We start from the raw sequence: 22,904 nt of genomic DNA, 5'->3' as shown, positions 1-22,904 counted from the left end.
TGACGATTGATACCTTGGGTGGGCATAATTCTTCCTTTTGAAACCCACCAGAGATCAGGAAAAGGCCATTCTGTCACCACGTTAACACGAGTCACACTGACAAAAATTGGTCCAAGAGCAGCTTAAATGGAGGCAGCCAACCACTTAACAGCAAGACAGCAATGGAGGAATGGTTATTTATTTATTTTGTCAAAAAAAATGAAGGGAAGGAAGAGGGAGAGAAGACGTATAAAAATAATCAGAGGGAGCAAGGGCAAACATCAAGAAGGTACACACATGTAACCCGTCATAGGAATAAGTAGCACAGTACAGGTACAATCTCATAACTATATAATCACCCCAGACATCTGTATCTAACTCATTTTAAAGTGATCAACTGTCCTTGCTCATTGTGCCATTTCTGGCAAGTTGTTCCAGATACGAGTTGGGTTTAAGGTCTTTGTCTAATTGTCAGAAGCTCTTTGAATGTCATGTTTTAAATAATTATATATTTATAGGTTATCATATACTGCCCCCACCTGGATTATAATCATAATGTTCTATTGTCACGCTACTTTGGTCTCAGTACTCAAACTGATCATCATCCTGTGATATCTGTTCACCGATTATGTGCTCCGTGTTGACTTACATTACAACAGTTGGATGAGTGATCAGCCTTACTATGTGCCTATCGAGCCATACCCTTTGATCGGGGTCAGTGAACGAAGTTACAGGCATCCAACATCCCCTGCCCACCCCAACCCTTCCACTCGTCCACCTCTTTCCAAATTTCCAGTTTTTCCTTTCTGAGAGTTTCCTTCTGTATCTATCTTGTCTATCCCCCATGCATCCTCCCCGACCTCTCATTCCTCCCCACACCCATTATTTGTCCAAGTCTCCCTTTATTTTGTCCTTCTACCATGCTATTGGTGTCCCCCCACCCCACCTCACCCACCTCACTCTCTCCTGTTCCTTCAGTCCTGTTGCATCCTGATCAACTCAGTGTTCTTGGTGTTGCACAGACTATATACTGAGGTGACGTTAGTCATTTGGGGGCCCCATACAAAACACAATAATAGCTCAGTCGGGCCCCTGTCCACCTGCCGTCACGCCAATATACTGTTTTGACGTCTGTCTGTCTGATGTCAATGTATTCGGTCGTCATTTGTGCAATCCTAACCAATTAAACTTGACAAGAGGACTACGGGTCATAAGGCAAAGGGTGGAGCGACTTCATTTGCTCTCCCTCACCAGGAATTCCGAAGATGGAGCAACGCAAATTATCTTCATAAATGCGTTCTGTGTGGTGCCGCTTCCACTGGTGGTGGGAGAGGGTATAACGAGTGACGTTTCAGATGTACGAGTGACAATTGGATTACGAGTAAGGCGACTCTGTTATTTTCACACTCGCTTAGCCTATGTTGCTTTTATCCTCGATTGTAAAAAACATCCGGAGGAATTCCCGTTTTATTGCCTTCCCCCCCCCCCCCCCCGCATTGGAAAGGTGTATATACAGCAGCTTGAGCATCATTCTACCTTTTCATTCCATTTTTCCAAGGATATCTCAGAATAATGACAACAGCATATTAATCTATTTTTTATAATTCCAGCAATGTGTGTGTGTGTGTGTGTGTCCGTGTGTCCGCTGTTTCTCGACAACCACAGGTCCGATCTAATTGAAACTTGCCAGGTATATTGCTGGGGACCTGAGTATGTGCCTTTTCAAGGTTTGATATTAATCGGACAAGTGCTTCCCAAGTTATGGCCATTTATTTACCAACCAATGACAAGACACGTTGCTGCGGCCATTTATTTACCAACCAATGACAAGACACGTTGCTGCATAGGCGTGTCCGATGGGGAAGAGAACCTCAGGCACGTTCCCGATTACGGGTTACAACGTACGGACTTCCGGATGGTGATGACTTAATGTATTCTAATAATTTCTCAATTTCTTATGCGCATTTATAGATCAACATAATGCCCCAATCCAGTCGTCGTTGACGAGAGCGAAGGAACAGACTGTGTGGTTGTTTGAAAGTTTATTTATTTTTGCACTTACGTTTTTTTTTTTTTGGCTCTCTTCTCTTCTCTTTGTGCTTTTCCTTGCGATGACATTGCGAAAAGGCAAAATACGTTGGTGCTAATTGAATAAATGGCCATTAAAACTAAATTGCGAACAATCGTAACTGCGATATGCGAACTTCCGGACAATGAGGACTTAACTTCGCGTAGGCCGATGTGCGGCCGGCCGACGATGACGTCACGTGCCGGTTACAATGGGGATCGATCGGCGGCTTAGTTATCGTGGCGTAGGAGTGGCAATGGTCAATGGCAGCGAATGACGTGGCAAGCAAAGACAGTGAGGTAAACTTGATTTTAATTTGGATTTTAATTAACTCTGTGTGGAAGTATCACAGTAGTTGTTACTTCAATGCAAGCGATAATTCGTGGAATGCATGTGAACATTCCGTACGGGCACGCACCACTTCTGGATAGTGATGACTTACTGTATTCTCATAATTTCTAGATTTCTTATGCGCATTTATAGATAAACACAATGCCCCAATCCAGTCGCCGTTTACGAGAGCAAAGGAACGGCCTGTGTGTTTGTTTCTGGTTCACGGTTTGAAAGTTTTTTTTTTTTTTTTTGCACGTACGGTCACGCACGTACGGGCACGCACTAGTAATAATAATGTTTACATTACAGTAGTGTAAAATTATAACATTAACAATAATAATAGGACAATAAGGTGCAGAGGTGCAGCGGGTGCAGGCAGTGGCCGGGGTGCAGTGGGTACGGGCAGTGGTGGAGGTGCAGCAATAGAAATTGGTAGAAATGAGGTATGGGAGACGGTTTTTGTGGGTGATGAGATTATTAAATATGTGGATTCTTCATTCTGCAGGAAGGATTGTAGACATTTAGGAGAATTCTGTAGAGTTTTGAAGGAGCAGCAGTTAGGGACATTGAAGAAAGGGTAAACAATATTGTATCAGGTCATGGCAGGAAGAGGTTGGTTGTGGTACACCTTGGTGCAAATGATGTAGGGAATGTTTACTCAAAGGTTTTGAAAAATAGATACAGGATATTGGGTAAGCAGCTGAAAGAAAAGGATTGTGAGGTCATGTTTTCTGGGATTCTCCCAAGATTAGGAAACAATATAGAAATTATGAGCAGAGCAATAGACATCAACCAATGGCTGGAAGAATGGTGTAGGGAGAAAGGTTTTACATTGAGGAAGCAGGGGGAATGATTTATCCTTCCAAGGTCGGCAAAATGAGTGCCAGCATGCTGGTATCCTGTGTTGAAGTGGCGACCCGTCCAGGATTGTGCTCAATAGCCAAAGAGACTGCTTAGGCAGCCCAATGCTCTGCACAGAGTGTGGTCCCAATGGATGGATGGATGGATGGTCGAGAAGCAATTAAGGAAGGAACGGATGATGTAATTGTGATGGGTAAGTTTGTAGATAAGCCTATGAGGAGAGTGCAGTGTTAGACCTTTTAAGTAACGATCCCAACATGGTGGAGGAAGTGGAGGTCCGGGGCATTGAGGAGCAAGTGATTATAACATTGTGTGTGCAAAGATTATGTTAAGGGTTAGAGTTCAGGATAGGAGAGAGAGTAAGGCTATTAGATTTCAGGAAGGCAAACTTTGAGGGTGTGAGGAGAGAATTGGGGTGATGTAGATTGGGAGACTAACAACACGACAATCAGCATCAGAGAAATAGGAAAACTTAAAGGAGCAAATGTGTAGAGTGCAGAGTAAGTACATTCCAATGAGGTGTAAAACTGGAAGTAGAAAGAGACCAGGGTGGTTGAGTAGTGAGATAAGGAACGCGATTGAGGAGAAGCAGAAGGCATTTATTCGGTTTAAAATAACAGGACTGGAGTTAGATTTATATCACTATCGGAGTAAACAGAGACAAGTTAGGAAAATAACTCGGCAAGCCAAAAGAGAGTATGAGAAGGACGTGGCTAAGAATATTAAACATAACAGCAAGGCTTTCTTTAAATATATCAGGGGAAAAGAACAGGTGAGGACCAGTGTGGGCCCATTGACGAAGAGCACCGAGAGAGTGGTTCGTGATGAAAGTGAGATGGCAGGCTTATTAAACAGGTATTTTTCTTCAACTTTTACAAAAGAACAGTCAGGAGAATTGCCAATTGCTGTGAATATCTATCGAGGAGATGAGGAAGGGCTTTTACAGAAGATCCAAGTTGGAGAGGAGGAAGTAAGGAACAGTTAGGAAATCTAAGAGTAGATAAGGCTCCAGAAGGATGTTTGTCCCTTCATAAGGATGATTTAAGATGACGATTTAAGGTCCAGATAATATGCACCTGAGAGTATTGAGGGAGGTGGCTGAGCAGGTAAGTGAGATGTTAACGGATATTTTCAATTACTCACTGGAGTTAGAACAGGAACTGGAGGATTGGAGAGCAGCAAATGTAACACCATGATTTAAGAAAGGATCCAGAGAAGAATTGGGAAACTATAGACCTGTTAGATTGACTTCAGTTGTGGGGAAGGTGTTGGAGACATTAATTAAGGACCAGATGAGGAACCATTTAAATAAATACAAACTAATTAAAGGTAGTCAGCATGGGTTTACCAAAGATAGTTCCTGTCTAACAAATCTTTTAGAGTTCTCGGAGGCAGTGTTTGATTGGGTGGATGAGGGAAAGGCAGTGGACATAGTATATCGAGACTTTAAGAAGGCATTTGATAAGGTACCACATCGGAGGATGTTAGCCAAAGTGAGGGTTTGTGGAGTGGCTGGTCAGGTGGGTAATTGGATTGCAAACTGGCTTAGTGATGGGAATTAAAAAGTGGGCGCACACACACACACACACACACACACACACACACACACACACACACACACACACACACACACACACACACACACACACACGCAAAAGTAATGAGTCCACTTAAACCAATGCCAAGCTTTTTCAAATCACAATTTTAAACACAAATTTGTCATAATATTGAAGATAGCAGTTGTGGAAAGACCACGGGGAGTTGCAATCAACACATAAGCAATCCCTAGTTTTCAATATTTCCGTAGTAATTTTGTTTAGTTCGGTTACCCTTCCCCTCATGTCAAGGATAGGGAAATGCATTGTGTGTGTATGTATAGCAGGGACGAGTCCCTCTCTTTGTGGTTCATCCTTCTCTGAAGTCTCTATCCCTTCTAATCTCTCTCTTCCCATCCATCTTAACCCCTCTCCTCCTCCGCACCTTCCTACAGCACAACCATTTACACAGATCAACATGCACATGTTACATTACAAAACACACACATTACATTCAAAGCATTCCAGTGAAATCCGAGTCCTCCACACTGCGCCATTTCAGCACTGCCATTGCCACACTGCAAAGCCATTCAACACCAACTGCCCTGCAGTGAGGGAAACTGTGAAGGAAGTAAGGACTGGGGTGCACTGTGGTGAGGGAAACTGCATGGCCAAAGGCACTAAGGACCGGGTGCGAGCCAATGAGAAAGCAGCACACGAAGGTTAAATGGTGCCTCAGTGACCTTCATTCCCAAAAATCACACCCGGGAGGAATAAAAGCCAGAGATTTTCAGGCATCAACACTGCTGCTTCGCATCTGGGGAGCGGTAAGAGTTGAGCTGCACCACAATATGAACCTCTACAAGGGCAAACCTCTGTGGAGACAAACAGGTTGGTGCCTTGAGACAGTGAGTGGGCGAACAGCAGTGGTTCCCTGGATGCAGTGGCCAAATCACACTGACTTACATGATCTTTCTTTTCAATTGCTGCTTCTAATTATTTTACTTGAGATGCATAAAAAGCTCAACAGTTGCCTTTTGACCTGTCAGGAGACAGAGTGTGTCAACGATTACCCCTTGACCCATCCGGACAGGGTTACTGATCGCACCCTTGCAGTTTTCTCTCGTACACACATTGCAAACACCTGCACCTCTCCCCCCAAAAACATTTCAACCCCTAGGACCCTCCAGACTCCAAAGACTCTCAAGACCCCTAAAACCCTATATAACCCTGAGACCCTGAAGACCCTTTAAGACTCTGCAGACCCTCAAGACCGAGGAGACCCTTTAGGACCCCAAAACCCTATAGACCACATCAGAACCCTTAGCCCCTGAAGACCCCATATACCCCTTTAGACCTTCTGTCTGAGGGCCTTCTGCAATAACACTTATGGGTCACCTGTCATAAAAGGTCCTCCCGTTGGTCAGACACCTCAGTAACAAGCTAAGAGGATGCAAAATAGAATTCATGAATTAATTTTCTCTTTCTTTTTCAGGTTCTGTTCATCTTGGTTAGTGGCACTGGGAAAAGTCCCATATGGAATCGAAAAAGTCACACGTGGTAAAGAGAAAATGGTGTCCATGACAACAATTCCACCCCCATGACAATCAAATGGGAAATTTTTGTGATATTATTTTCAAACCCCAGGAATTTTTCAAGATACAGTATCAGATTAAAACGTACACAGCTTATTTTATGTACATGTAGTGTATATGTGTGATATAAAACTGTGTTTGTGTATTTGTCCCTTCATAAGGACGATTTAAGAAGGGTTTTAAAGGCCAATCTTTTAACGTGACTGTGTGTTTACTGCAGTCTATATTTTAGGATTAAAAAAAAACTCGAAAAACATTTTCCATAAAAGATGAGTAATTATGTCTCTTCTATTGGAAATGTAGATGGTGACTTGCAAACCGAGCCTCAAGAGCGATGTACAAAACCGTTTTTTTTAAAATAATCACTGTGTAATGTGTTCATTTACGATCATTTACGTTTATATATATATATATATATATATATATATATATATATATATATATATATATATATATATATATATATATATATATTGATATATATATAGATATATATAGATATATATTGATATATATAGATATATATATATATATATATATATATATATATATATATATATATATATATATATATATATAGATATATAGATATATAGATATATATAGATATATAGATATATAGATATATAGATATATATAGATATATATACAGCATATATATATATATATATATATATATATATATATATATATATATATATATATATATATATATATATATATATATATATATATCTATATATCTATATATATATATATATATATATATATATATATAGATATACATATAGATATATATAGATATACATATAGATATATATATATATATATATATATATATATATATACATATATATATATATATATATATACATATATATATATAGGTCAGGTCAGGTCAGGTATGGGAGCATGTGCCAGAACAGCACGTCGCTGCGTCCACTTTCCGCCGGTACTCCAGGGGCCTCCGTCTGGCCATCCCCCAGGCAGATGCCAGGCCCATCCCCATCTTCTTGAGATGATGGTCAACCTGTTGCAACCATGAGGCACGTGGTCGACCCACTGGCCTCCTCCACTCATGAGACTCCCTCGCTGAGAGAATCTGGTGAGCAGGATCAGAGTCAGGAAAACGAGCCACATGTCCATACAGCCGCAACTGACGCTCACGGACTATGCAGGTAACAAATCTCATCCGAGTCTCTCTCAGCAACCGCTCGTTGGACACAAAATCCGACCAGCGATAGCCAAGGATTCTCCGAAGAGACCTGGTACCAAAGGAATTAAGTCTCCGTCTCAGATCCTTGGTCAGAGTCCAAGTCTCGCACCCATAGAGCAAGACTGGAAGTACCAAGGACCTGAAGACTCGGACTTTCGTCCTCCCGCACAGGTACCGGCAGCGCCACACCCCATGATCCAGTGAATCCATGACTCCCCAGGCCCGACCCAGACGTCTATTGACCTCTGACTCGCAGCCAGCAGAGACATGAATATCACTGCCAAGGTAAGTGAATCTCTCCACGACCTCAACATCCTCACCACAAACAGGCACAGACAGGACAGCAGCATCCAAGATGTCTTTGAAAGCCTGGATCTTAGTTTTGACCCAGGAAATCTGTAATCGCAGTGGCTCATATTCCTCATTCAGCACCTCGAGGGCCCCCAAGAGGATGTCTAAAGTCTCCGCAAAGATGACTGCTTCATCTGCAAAGTCAAGGTCCGAGATCTTGACATTCCCAAATGACGCACCGCAACTTGATCTCTCCGATATCCTCCCTAGAATCCAGTCCATACAAGTGCTGAAAAGTGTGGGGGCAAGTACACATCCCTGACGAACTCCAGTAACAACTGGAAATAAGTCAGAGATGGTACCACCACACTTCACAGCACTCTCAGTACCAGAGTAGAGTTCAGACATCAGATCGATCAGTTTTGGTGGCACCCCACGAAGACCAAGAATCCTCCAGAGGACGTCCCGATTCACTGAATCGAACGCTTTACAGAGATCAACATAGGCTGCAAGCAGCCCCTGCCGAAACTCTCGTTTGCGTTCGGTGAGGACACGAAGTGCAAGGATACGGTCAATCGTTGACCTCTTTGTTGTAAAGCCTGACTGCTCTGGACGCTGGTGCTCAAGCAGATGGTGGCGAACCCTATCGAGAATTATCCGAGCAAAGACCTTGCCCGGCACTGAGAGCAGCGTCACCCCTCGGTAGTTGTTGCAGTCTTGGCGATCACCCTTCCCTTTCCAGAGAGGGACAACAAGGCCCCTCTTCCAGTCAGTTGGGATGATGCCTGTGTTCCAGGCAGAGCACAAAACTGCATGCAACGACACGAGTGCAGCATTTCCACCAGCCTTGAGAAGTTCGGCATGGATGCCACAGATCCCTGGAGCTTTGCCCCGTTTCAACTGGTTCACCGCAGCCCGTGTTTCCACAAGCGTAGGTGGACCACAGTTGATTCGAGGGTCAGCAACAGGGATTGTAACACCCTTGACGTCCAACTCGACAGTTGGGGGATCAGCCTGGTACAACCGCTCAAAGTAACCGGCCCAGCGGGTCTTCACTTCAGACTCCTCTGTCAAGAGCCTACCACTCTCTGCTCGAACTGCAGTGCTCCGAGGGATGGGCTTGGATGAACGTAATGCGCGAATTCCCCTGTAAGCGGGACGAGAATCACCTGTCCACAGGTGATGCTCTACCCCCTCACAGATTCCTCGCACATAGGCCTCCTTGTCCACCCTCAGTGCACGTACAGTTTTACGCCTCAGCTCCCTGAACAGCTCAGCTCTGCCATTCAGCCTGGCCCTGCGACTCTGGTCAATGGTATCCAGTGTCCCTTGAGAGACAAAATTCTTCTTTGCCCTGCGGTGAGCTCCAAGGCATCCACCGGCAACATCAAGGACGGTGGTCTTGAAGGCGCTCCACAACTCTTCAGGACCCCCCAAAGCACCCAGACCCCCAAGTGTCCACTCAGCCTGTTCGCAAACTCCTCAGCTACTCTCTCATCCATGAGCTTGGCAACATCCAGCCTCGGCTGGGATGGTACCATTCTCCAGGATTTAAGGTGCAGCTTTAGAGTTGCTACAACAAGCCTGTGGTCAGTATTGAGGAACTGAGCACTCCGGTAGACCCTGCAGTTCTGGATCATCCTCCAACGACCGTCAATGAGGACATGGTCAATCTCCTTTGCCACACCGCCAGCATTGGAATACCAAGTCCAGCGATGAGCTTGTGGGCGCTGAAACCATGAACCAGCCACCCTAAGTCCATGACTTCTTGCAAAGTCAAGGAACTTAGTGCTATTCTGGTTCATAGTTCCTGACCCATGGGGACCAACACACACCTCATAACCGTCCCTATCAGTTCCAGTCGATGCATTGAAATCCCCCAAGACTAGAAGTGTATCTCGTCTGGGGCACTGATCAACCACAGACTCGAGTGTGGCGTAGAATGTGTCCTTCACGGTGAGATCACTCGCCTCAGTCGGAGCATAAACAGAGACCAGGGAAATGACACCTAAGGAGTGACGAATCCTTAATCTCATAATACGCTCGTTGACCGGTGTTACCTCAATTATCATTGGGGTCAGCTTATTGGACACAGCTACAGCAACTCCTTGGGTATGGTAACCATCAGAGTGACCAGACCAATAGTAGGTGTAACCACCCACCATTATCTCGCCGAAATCCGGTCTCCGAACCTCAGAGAGAGCTGCAATCCCGATGTCCAAACGCTTGAGCTCAGATGATAACAGAGACAGGTGATCATCCTCTCTTAGGGATAGGACATTCCAGGCACCCACCCGAAGGGACCGCCTCAGGTTAACCCAAGGAGACCGCCGTCTGGTGGACGACACCTCAGCACCACTCCGACACACTGTCCCGCAATCTGACCCAGGGATGTTACTCCGTGGTTTCCCTCCTATCAACGATTGGGGGTTCCGAAGGCTTTGCCCCAATCCCGTCATCCGGTGAGCTGCCCTGCGAAGGGAAGCTGCACAGGAGGTACTCCCACGGAGTGGGTTTTCAGATTTTTTTGCGTTTTTGCGTTTTGCGGAATGAAGGGTTTTACGGTGGCCGGAGTGCAAATCCTGCCACCAACCTCCTAATAAGAAGTGACCCCAACTGCAGGAGAACGTCCGCAGACACAGTTGGGCACTAGATATGGATGGCCGTTGGCTCACAAGGAGCTCCTCCGCCCTTTGAGTGCTTAGATATATATATATAGATATATATATACATATATATATATATATATATATATATACATATATATATATATATATATATATATATGTATATATATATATATATATATATATATATATATATATAGATATTGTTGCGGATTCGCGCCCGCCGGCGTGCGAGCGGCCACGTAACTCGAATCACGGCACGTCGCCCACCGGACGGACAATCCCGTTGTGACCCTCTCGGACTAACGCCGAGAACTAGTCACGGGTGGGCCTTTCGGCCTCACCACGATCGTGCCAATCGGCCCCCCGCGTGGGATAGGGTTGTTCGCCAAATTCGACCTACCTAAGTACCCACACGGAGGGTAGACTGGGCGATCGCACCTCGCCGCAGGTCGACTTCGGACACGGGCCACTTTAAGCGACCCGTTCCGTACTATCGGGATAACCGAGCGGTGTTATCGTCAACCTCGACGGTTCCGATTAATTATCGGGCGTATTTAGCCCACGACCAACCCTTAACGTGAAGTAAGATGGAGATTCAATAAAAGAAAAGACGAAGCGAAACGGGAAAAACAGTTCAACATAAAAGCACATTTATTCCGCGGCAAACGGAAAGCACACAGAAACAATCACAACAATTATGCACCAAAAGCAAATGTAACAAAAGAAGAAACACAACAATTATGCACCAAAAGCAATTGCAACAAAAGAGAAACACAACAATTATGCACCAAAAGCAATTGCAACAAAAGAAACACAATGCAGCTCTACTACCGACTACCGAGCACACGGCAACACTTATACAGTTTTACTTCACAGACGGCGCCGACAACACATATACTCCAAAGCAAAAGAAAAAGGGGCCACCCTCATCGACAAGGGGGCAGACGGGCCTGGGGCCGAGACCGCGTCGAGCCTACCCGTCTGGTGATGAGCCGCAAAATGGCGGAGGCGCCCCGACTCCGCGGGCCTCGCTGGCACTGCCTGGAATGGGTGGGAACGGGGCCCCCTTCTCACACTATCTCAGCGCGGGGGGAAACAGGGAGGGGTTGTTGATGCTCGGGGGAAAGAGGATATCTGGATGGCTTGGGTTACGCGACGAGCGACTCCACTGCGACCTCGATCGCGTTACCGGCCTCCCCTCTCCGCAGCTCCCCGACTCTGACACGAGCGCCGACCTCCACCAAGCTTCTTGGCTTCTCCAGCCTCTCCGGACCCCGACAGACACTCTCTCGACTGGTTTCGCCGCCGCCACAACTCTCCAACTCTTTCCTCTTCTCAACTCTCAACTCTTCCCGACTGCCTCCGCCGCCGCCACAACTCTCCAACTCTCCCACTCTCCACTCTTCTCAACTCCGTCCAACTGCAATCGCCGCCGCCACAACTCTCCAACTCTTCCCTCTCCTCAACTCCGTCCAACTGCCTCGATTTGCTCCGCGCTCGGCGCTTTATAGCGCGACAGGAGAAACCATATGCAGATTTTTGGATCAGGAATGGCTCGGGGGCGGAGCCATGCTCCCCATTGGACAGAGGAAAAGTGGGCATGAATCATTCTTGATCCGCGAATCTGCATATAGCGATTATACTCCAACGCGCCTGGAGGCGGGGCCAAATCGCCCCACGCTCGCTGATAGGACGGAACAGAAGTGGGCGTGAATCATTCTTGATCCGATTTCTCGGAAAGGCTGGTGTTTTTGCACCCGCTGCTCGGTGCGCGCCCTGTACGAGTCCAGTGTCGGTGCCCACAAGCGGCGCGGGAATGGCGGTGATGCGATGGTTGCGAGAGCGAGATGTGACGGTAAAGGTCGTGGCTGTTGGCGTTGTTGTTGTTATTGTGAAGCGGAGTTGCGGTTGGTGGTTGTTGTGTGAAAGCGGTTGTGGAGAAGGTGGCTGTGGTTGTCGAGATGCGGTTGGTGGTGGTTGCGGTGGTAGTAATGGTGGTTGGTACGTGGTTGGCTCAAAATAAAGATAGAACAGAAAAACGGCTATCTAAAAGGGTCGCAGCCCGAATGAATGACATTTATTCCCTCTAAACAACGGGTTTGGGCTAACTACACATATACTTACAGAGATATCTCACCTACGGGACCTGAATGGTGGTTTGCGAATTTCGTCAACCACAACACTACCCCCTCCCCTTTTTACAGACTCGTCCCGAGTCGTCAAATTTTCGTGTGCCATCATGTGTAGTTCTCCCCTAGTACATTTTACCGACGGATCCCTGAGTGCGACATTCATGGTATTCGTGTCCCCAAAATAAATAACCTGAGGGCTGAGTAACTACCGAAACAAACCCACTCACACGGACGACTTAAATAAAATTGCCGGCGCTAAGACAGACATGCCGGGGGCGCACTCATATGTACAGTACATCTTAACCTTAACTTACAAATTTTACACTAAACCATGGCCCAGGATCAATGAACTCTGCAAAAAGAAAGCAGTTAGCAGGGAGCCAGGCTGCTCGCATGCAGTCTCTGGCTCAAACAATGCAGGTGACGGGGAACGTGGCCGGCTGCTCACTCGCAGTCCAAGGCCTTCCCTTTTTAACTGAACGCAGTGAACCACAACGGTGCATGGGCTGCACAAACGCAGTCTCCGTGCCAGCTCAAGTGGCACACGCAATGAACACAACGGATGGATGGATGGACACAAACACGGTGCATGGGCCGCCACTGCAGGCCCGTGTTGTAGCTGCCAACAGGGCAATTCTTGCAGCTTGCAAACTGTTGCTTTCTGATCCTGGCGCACATGGCAATGAACAAGGGGGGCAAAGCAAAAATTGAACGGGGCTGGTGAACAGGGGCAGTGGGCATGGCATGGCAAAGGTGATCAGGCAAACACAGCCCGCAGAAGAAGGCCACTGCAGGCAAACACAGCCGGCAGACGAACTGGCCGGCACAGGCCTTGCAGAAAACTGCTGCAGACGATCCGGCCGGTACAGGCCTTGCAGCACAGCAGCTGCAGACGATCCAGCCGGCACAGGCCTTGCAGCCAAACAACAGCTGCCGATGAAGCTGGCCAGCCTTCGCCGTTCAGTGGAGGTTGGTGGAGGGAGTGCGGTGGTGCTGGCCACTCGGAAGGCGGGCTCGGACCTACTCTACGGTCTCCCTCCCAACCTATCGCCTTTGCCTGTCACTGTCTATACCCACTCCCTTAATTTGTCAAACCCCAATTTAGCCCCAACTTATTTTTTTATTTTTACTTCCCCACTATAAATCGTCCCCTAACCCCCTGTACTGTCCTTGTTCGGCTAACCTATCCTGTCACCTAGCTTACTCCCAACCCCTACGTTCCCTTCCCGGAGAGGAACAAGGGAGAGCTGGCGTCCTGTTTCGAGGCCCAACGAAGCCTCAGGATGGCCTCCCCAGAGTTCAGCGATCGATAACACAAAGTGGGTCCAGCGGCCCACAACGAGAGCGAGGGGATGGATGGTGCGGAGGGGTACATCTCCTAATCTACCCTAACCACTTAACTGTTAAACTACCCCGGGGCTTTCAACAAGCGCCTCTCGCTTAAACTATTGGTTCCAACAACCCAGATTCCCGTCGCCTGTGTTGGTGTCCTCACAATTTCGGGCCTCGCCCCCCAATTTTCTTTCCGTGCCCTCACACGGTCTCATGGCTGGGACGCGCGGCTCCCTTTGGCAGGCACGACCCTCTGCGGAATCTCCCGCTATGGCACCCCCGGGCACTACACTGCCTCCGAGCCTACCAGCTCCCTAAACACCGGGGAGTGCCCCCCATGGCACCTCCCCTGAAACGCACACGTGGCAGGCTGGCTTCCCGGGCCCCTTTCCGAGGGTCACCCTTGCCCACAACACTGCCCACGTGGCTAATGGCGCCCCGGGCCTCCGCATCAAGCAGACGCACCCGTGCCCACTACGCTATCCCGGCCCCCCATGGGCCCTTGGCCTTCCACGGCCGACTAGCCTGGTGCCCGGGGTACCCACTCAGCGATACTCACCTTTCGCAGCCACGCTCCCAGCCCGTCAACAGGGCTCCTGCACCCCTCCAAATGGGTTTCGAGCCTACATTCACACCAACAACAAAACGACCTCCATTTTTCAATTTAACTAACCCCCTAACTCACTTTACACTGAACCCGGGGTCCCTTGGGCAGGAGTCACTCCTCCCCCCAATCACTCATCGCACCATGCATTCCCCATTCGCTCCACTCCCACAGACCCGCTGGCCTCACTCACTCACCAAGCACATGCTTCCACTTCACTCACCAACTCTTCAACACACACACACACACACCACTGAACTCTGCCATCCTGCTAACTACCTCCCCTAATTAACTCGTGCTCCCACGTCGTCCCTTACACTATAGCACGTTCCTTTTAACACTACGTAGCTAAACTACGTCAACTCTACACATCCAAAGGCTGTCACTGTCTCCAACTAATCCCATTAATCACTATCCCAACCTAAATCTCGCTACAATCCCTCTAACTAATCCATTCCACGGGCCCCATGAGGACTTACCCCTGCCCCATGGAGCCGGTCTAGCTATGCTAACCCTTCCCCCTAACTAGTTTCCATCCTGTGCCCTGGTAAGGGGGTCTTCCACCCCTTGCCCGGGAATCCTGTGCACCCGAAAGTGAGGCTTGCTTTTTTTTTTTCACATGCGCAGCACCAGCGCGGCAACTCACAGCTCGCGCACTTTGCACCTGCCCGTGACGTCATGCAGCTGCACGTGTACCTCGTCCCTCCTTGGACGGTACCATCCGGCAGGGATACCCCTCCTGCCGGATTCCAACCCCACGTGCAGCCATGACGTCACCGTGCGCATAAAAAAAAACACAAGCCCCACGTCTCGAGGGGTTCCCCACGCGAACACATGTGCTTTTCCCCTTGGAGCTTAACACACACGATCGCGTGGAGAACCCGTCCGGTCCAAATCCATAATCCTGCCTAAACTTTGTCCGTCCGCGGGATCGGCAAATCCACCGCGTGCGTTTCCGGACCGGGACTTCACTCTCGCAAGCGAGCACGTGGGGGCCTCGTGCGTTGCACGGCACCTACCTCACGATCGCTGCTGGGTGAACCCGGCACGGTTCCCGAAACAGCTACAGCCGCTACCCGGCTTTCTTTCCTCTGTCGCAGTCTCCGTCTCCATTCCATACACGCACTCCCGCGTGTTACGACGCCAACACACCTCACCATTAAACTCACACCGGGAGACGCGGCTGCATGTTCACACATGCCGACCGACATCTCCCTTACACACAACGACCTTGCACACGCTGTCTCTCTCACACTCGGCCGCTCAGTCACGCATGCCATTTCCCTCGCACACGTGGCTCCACTCACTCGCGGCCTTCCACTCACTCGTGCCATTTCCCTCACACAAACCATACCACTCACACACGCGGGGGCACTTGCCCGCGGTGCCTCACTCATACTGGCCGTTTCACTCACACACACGGCGACACTCACACACGGTGCCTCATCCACACACGGCATGCTGAGAAGCACGCCCTTTGGCACACTTGCCACTACACCACTCACACACGTGGGGGTACTCGCCCGCGGTGTCTCACTCACACATCGTGCCTCACTCACACACGCGGGGCACTCGCCCGCGGTGTCTCACTCACACACGCGGGGGAACTCGCCCGCGGTGTCTCACTCACACACGCGGGGGCACTCGCCCGCGGTGTCTCATCCATACTGGCGGTTTCATACACACACGTGGACGCACTCACACCTTGCACCACACACACAGGGACAACCACACTGGGGATTCGTGTCCCCACAAGGGTCTCCGGGGCCTCTATACCCCCCAAGCTCTCCGTGCACCTGTCCACAGCACTCCTCCCCTCGACCTCGCAAAGCACGACCGAACCCATCTGGTCGTGACTCGCCTCAAGGAGGCATACTCCCTCCCCTCGTTCCTGGAGGAGGCCATCCAGCTGCTCGCACTGGGCCTCCACCCAGTCTGCCAGCTCCCCTCATGGTCCTCCACTACCTCTGTGTGTGTGTGCGCGTCACTTACCCCGTCTTCATCGTGTAGTCTTCCCTCTATCGTTCCCATCTCCCGTGTCTCTGCCAACTCAGTCACCTCTTCACCCTTTACCTCCCTTGTCTCAACTATTATTTCCGTCTCTTCCCTTGTTATCTCCCTCGTGCACGTCTCCGTCACTCCAATTAGTTTTTCCCTCTCGGTCACCGTCACTTTTTCCGTCACGACCCTCGCCCAACATGTCTCCCGAATTACTTTGTCACCCGCCTCCACCGTGGGCCTGACAGCCGTTGAGCTACCTCCCATTTTTTTGGGAGGTAGCCATTTTAAACTTTTAAACCCAGTCGCCATTTTAAACTCCCTGGTAACGGCCTTCATGCCCGCCTGCAGGCTTCGGCCCATGTTCTGCGTCTCACCCCGCAGCTCTTTCATTTCTTCCTTCATTTTGAGTGCGTTTGTTTCCATATTTTCGTTCATGCCTTTTATTTCGTTTTTCATTTCATTTGTGTTTGCATCCATTTTCATTTTCACTTCGTTCATTTGTTATGTATTCGCATCCATTTTCCTCATCAATGCCTCAAACATTTCCATCGTCCGATCCGTGGGCGAATTCGCACGTGGGGGGCGTTTGTCCACCACCCCAGCCACTGCGCCCATTTCGAACTCTGGGTTCAGTTGGGGGAGTTCATGTTCCTGCACAACCAACATTTCCTGCATGGGGTTTTCATCCTGGACCATGGATTCTACACATTCTAAATCCATTTCTAATACCCCCGGCTCCCGCTCGCCTTGAGACGCCATCTTATTTCTCGTAAAGGGTTAATTTAAATCGCTCGTAATTTGGAGGGAATCGGGGGTCGCTCGTCTCACCCCTGGACCGATTCCCGTGAATTTAGCTGGAGACAGGAGAGCCTGTTTTCCCGCTCTCCGACACCAGTGCCGCGAGGAGGGGGATGGGTTTGTGTCCCACTCCTGACAACAGTGTTGCGGATTCGCGCCTGCCGGCGTGCGAGCGGCCACGTAACTCGAATCGCGGCACGTCGCCCACCGGACGGACAATCCCGTCGTGACCCTCTCGGACTAACGCCGGGAACTAGTCACGGGTGGGCCTTTCGGCCTCACCACGATCGTGCCAATCGGCCCCCCACGTGGGATAGGGTTGTTCGCCAAATTCGACCTACCTAAGTACCCACACGGAGGGTAGACCGGGCGATCGCACCTCGCCGCAGGTCGACTTCGGACACGGGCCACTTTAAGCGACCCGTTCCATACTATCGGGATAACCGAGCGGTGTTATCGTCAACCTCGACGGTTCCGATTAATTATCGGGCGTATTTAGCCCACGACCAACCCTTTACGTGAAGTAAGATGGAGATTCAATAAAAGAAAAGACGAAGCGAAACGGGAAAAACAGTTCAACATAAAAGCACATTTATTCCGCGGCAAACGGAAAGCACACATATACAATCACAACAATTATGCACCAAAAGCAAATGTAACAAAAGAAAAAACACAACAATTATGCACCAAAAGCAATTGCAACAAAAGAGAAACACAACAATTATGCACCAAAAGCAATTGCAACAAAAGAAACACAATGCAGCTCTACTACCGACTACCGAGCACACGGCAACACTTATACAGTTTTACTTCACAGACGGCGCCGACAACACATATACTCCAAAGCAAAAGAAAAAGGGGCCACCCTCATCGACAAGGGGGCAGACGGGCCTGGGGCCGAGACCGCGTCGAGCCTACCCGTCTGGTGATGAGCCGCAAAATGACGGCGGCGCCCCGACTCCGCGGGCCTCGCTGGCACTGCCTGGAATGGGGTGGGAACGGGGGCCCCCTTCTCACACTATCTCAGCGTGGGGGGAAACAGGGAGGGGTTGTTGATGCTCGGGGGAAAGAGGATATCTGGATGGCTTGGGTCCCACGACGAGCAACTTCACTGCGACCTCGATCGCGTTACCGGCCTCCCCTCTCCGCAGCTCCCCGAATCTGACACGAGCGCCGACCTCCACCAAGCTTCTTGGCTTCTCCAGCCTCTCCGGACCCCGACAGACACTCTCTCGACTGGTTTCGCCGCCGCCACAACTCTCCAACTCTTTCCTCTTCTCAACTCTCAACTCTTCCCGACTGCTTCCGCCGCCGCCACAACTCTCCAACTCTCCCACTCTCCACTCTTCTCAACTCCGTCCAACTGCATTCGCCGCCGCCACAACTCTCCAACTCTTCCCTCTCCTCAACTCCGTCCAACTGCCTCGATTTGCTCCGCGCTCGGCGCTTTATAGCGCGACAGGAGAAACCATATGCAGATTTTTGGATCAGGAATGGCTCGGGGGCGGAGCCATGCTCCCCATTGGACAGAGGAAAAGTGGGCATGAATCATTCTTGATCCGCGAATCTGCATATAGCGATTATACTCCGACGCGCCTGGAGGCGGGGCCAAATCGCCCCACGCTCGCTGATAGGATGGAACAGAAGTGGGCGTGAATCATTTTTGATCTGATTTCTCGGAAAGGCTGGTGTTTTTGCACCCGCTGCTCGGTGCACGCCCTGTACGAGTCCAGTGTCGGTGCCCACAAGTGGCGCGGGAATGGCGGTGATGCGATGGTTGCGAGAGCGAGATGTGACGGTAAAGGTCGTGGCTGTTGGCGTTGTTGTTGTTGTTGTTGTGAAGCGGCGTTGCGGTTGGTGGTTGTTGTGTGAAAGCGGTTGTGGAGAAGGTGGCTGTGGTTGTCGAGATGCAGTTGGTGGTGGTTGTGGTGGTAGTAATGGTGGTTGGTACGTGGTTGGCTCAAAATAAAGATAGAACAGAAAAACGGCTATCCAAAAGGGTCACAGCCCGAATGAATGACATTTATTCCCTCTAAACAACGGGTTTGGGCTAACTACACATATACTTACAGAGATATCTCACCTACGGGACCTGAATGGTGGTTTGCGAATTTCGTCAACCACAACAATATAGATATATATATATATATATATATATATATATATATATATATATATATATATATATATATATATATATATATGTATATATATATATGTATATATATATATATATATATATATATATATATATATATATATATATATATATATATATATATATATATATATATATATATAATATAGTTGCGGGCCAGGGTCCAGTGGCGAGAACAACTGCGAGGTGGGGGAAGTTACGTCGTCTCCCACCAGACTCCCGGAATTGTAGGCCATCGCTCCAGATAATTCCATGAGGCGGCGGGTCGCTTAACCGACCGTGGACGCCAATAACTCAACCGCGTGGCGTAGGGTCTTTTTGTCGAGAACCAACTTACCTAATTAACCATGCGGTTTCGACTACCGGGGAACCACGCCCTCGAAATGCCTTGCCCGATCTGGATCACTCTACCAACCACCTTTCCGGATCGGATGCAGCCGAGCGGAACTACTAAGGACGTACCGGCTCGAATGAACAGAATATCGGCAATAAAGACCCGGCTAAAATTCAGATCCGAACCATGCTGGACCAATGATGGAAAAGACAAAAACGAACTGGGAACATTTCTACAATAATTTATTTTCAATAAAGCGAGGAAAAATATGTGGCACAGGAAACAGGTTTATTGGGAATGTTATGCAGGGGAAGATGAGAGAAAGATGTAGTGCGACAACTTTACAGCAACTTACAAAGGAGACACAGAGCAGACTTGTCGCGAGAATAAAACAGGAAACATTTACAATGATCAAATAAAAACACTTATGCAATTCTACTTAAAGACGGCGCCACACACTCAGACGCACACTCAGACGAAAATAAACCCAGATGAATGCAAAGGACCCCCGCAGCCAGAGAGGGAGATGAGCTGAGATCGCAGTTCTCTCGGGTACCTGAACGTTGGAGGGAAGGGGTGCTCCGTGGTGTGGCACCTGCCAATGGTCGTGCGGCTCGGTCTACGGCCGATCGCGTGGAGACCGTGTCTGTGAAAGAGCCCGGGTCGAGTAGAGCGGAGTCTGAGGCGGGGATTAGGGTTTCCAGCTCACTCCCAAGACGACTCACTTTCCAGCTCACTCACTCACCCTCTCAGCATGAATGCTCCGACTCTCTCAGCACTCAACCAACGAGCCCTCCGACTCTCAGCTCTCAACCAATGAACTATCCGACTCTCTCAGCTCTTAACCAATGAACCCTCCGACTCTCTTAGCTCTCAACCAACGAACCCTCCGACTCTCTCAGCTCTCAACCAACGAACCCTCCGACTCTCTCAGCTCTCAACAAACGAACCCTCCAACTCTCTCAGCTCTCAACCAACGAACCCTCCGACTCTCTCAGCTCTCAACCAACGAACCCTCCGACTCTCTCAGCTCTCAACCAACAAACCCTCCGACTCTCTCAGTTCTCAACCAACGAACCCTCCGACTCTCTCTGATTCAACCCTGAGGATGGTGTCATAATTTATAGATCTCCCTCAGTGGGGAGGGGCCTTGGTGAAGCCGACGTCACTGTTCGCCCGGATTGGACGGGGCTTCCATGGGGCCGCCCTTTCTGGGCAGGGTTTCAGCCATACCGGGAAGCCCGCCCACTCCACGCGTGTTCGGACTCACCAAAAAGGTACTACACAAAGATTCTGCCAAGCGAGTCGCTGGTTAGGCGAGTCGGCGAACACGCGTTTGTTCAGCCCATGTGAGAGTAGCAAGCGAGAGTCTGAGTAGACAGCGGGTAAACAGTGGTACGTTGTTGGAGGGGATATAAAGATTTATTAATCGAACTAATAAAACATCGCAACGCACCCGTGTCTTTCCACTACACACAAGGAGGGGTTCTATATACACATATTCTTAACGGAACAACTGACTTTGGGACAACTGTATGTTTGCATGCATACGGTTCCGAGAACCGTAACTATATATATATATATATATATATATATATATATATATATATATATATATATATATATATATATATATATATATATATATATATATATATATATATATATATATATATATATATATATATATATATATATATATATATATATATATATATATATATATATATATATATATATATATATATATATATATATATGTGTGTATATATATATATATATATATATATATATATATATATATATATATATATATATATATATATATATATATATATATATATATATATATATATATATATGTGTGTATATATATATATATATATATATATATATATATATATATATATATGTGTATATATATATATATATATATATATATATATATATATATATATATATATATATATATATATATATATATATATATATATATATATATATATATATATATATGTGTGTATATATATATATATGTGTGTATATATATATATATGTGTGTATATATATATATATATATATATATATATATATATATATATATATATATATATATATATATATATATATATATATATATATATATATATATATATATATATATATCTTCTTCAAGCTTTGCCGTCAAGTTTTAATATCCTCTACTATCTCTCCAAATATATACTTGCACATACTCTAACACATTTTACACATTAAGTGAAACAATTATAACTGTCTAACAATGAAATAACATGAAATAATAATAATAATAACAATTAAATCAATGCACACGTATTACTTTCAAATTCTGTTGTACAGAAAAGTCTCATGTTGGATAAAAAATAAGTTGTGAAAAACCACCAACAACTAACCTGCCAGTAATGGTGTGTCTCCGGAACTGTTCTGTGTTTCTGGATCTGCACCCTTTGCCAAGAGGCAACGGATGTTGTCCAATGATCCCTGCTTGATGGCCAGGAAAAGGGGTGTCTCTCCTGTGTAAGTTTTCTGTTCCCAAATGCTGGGATAGGATGCTGTGAGAAGGAAATAATTTTTTTTTTAAACAGACATTGCACAACATTTCACACTCAGTCATGGAAAGGGAATATAGTAATTTGAAAGTGTTCTATGAAACAAGAAAATCACATTTGGAGAAAGAGAAGGACAAATGATTATTAATTGGTTGAAAAAAATCTGGATTGGACAGTAAAGACTTGGCATTTGTCGGCAGTATGCTGATTTAGCTGGATCAGCATCTGGAAAAAATAATAGGGGCTAGACTGGAATGTAAATAACACCTCGGATTAGTAGGGATTTTGAAAAAGCCTCATTACAATCTCGAGATGTAGAGGAATTGTTGAGTAACACACATCATTGTAATTGTGAACATTCCATATTTAAAGATCCACATCATAAACACATTATCACAGGTGATCTCAGAGTAGTGAAAGATAGAAAACTATGTGCATTACTAACTAAAGGACCAAATTATAGTGAAAAC

At 47.3% G+C, this 22,904-nt stretch overlaps 1 protein-coding gene across 10 annotated transcripts in view; it reads right to left on the bottom strand.

Moving 5' to 3' along the window:
• ASB15 (ankyrin repeat and SOCS box containing 15) overlaps positions 1–22,904 on the bottom strand; it is an 84,437-nt gene that overhangs the window by 34,635 nt on the left and 26,898 nt on the right. For all 10 annotated transcript variants that reach the window (XM_085898219.1, XM_085898220.1, XM_085898225.1 and 7 more), the window contains one exon: positions 22,279–22,437. In XM_085898219.1, coding sequence (XP_085754345.1) covers positions 22,279–22,437 — 159 coding nt within the window. The remainder of the gene's footprint in view (positions 1–22,278; positions 22,438–22,904) is intronic.

This window comes from Eptatretus burgeri, chromosome 10, assembly GCF_056783735.1.
Source record: "Eptatretus burgeri isolate ZD-2024b chromosome 10, Ebu_testis_v1, whole genome shotgun sequence".
Classification (NCBI taxonomy): domain Eukaryota; kingdom Metazoa; phylum Chordata; class Myxini; order Myxiniformes; family Myxinidae; genus Eptatretus; species Eptatretus burgeri.
This window is presented reverse-complemented; position numbering and strand designations above follow the sequence as displayed.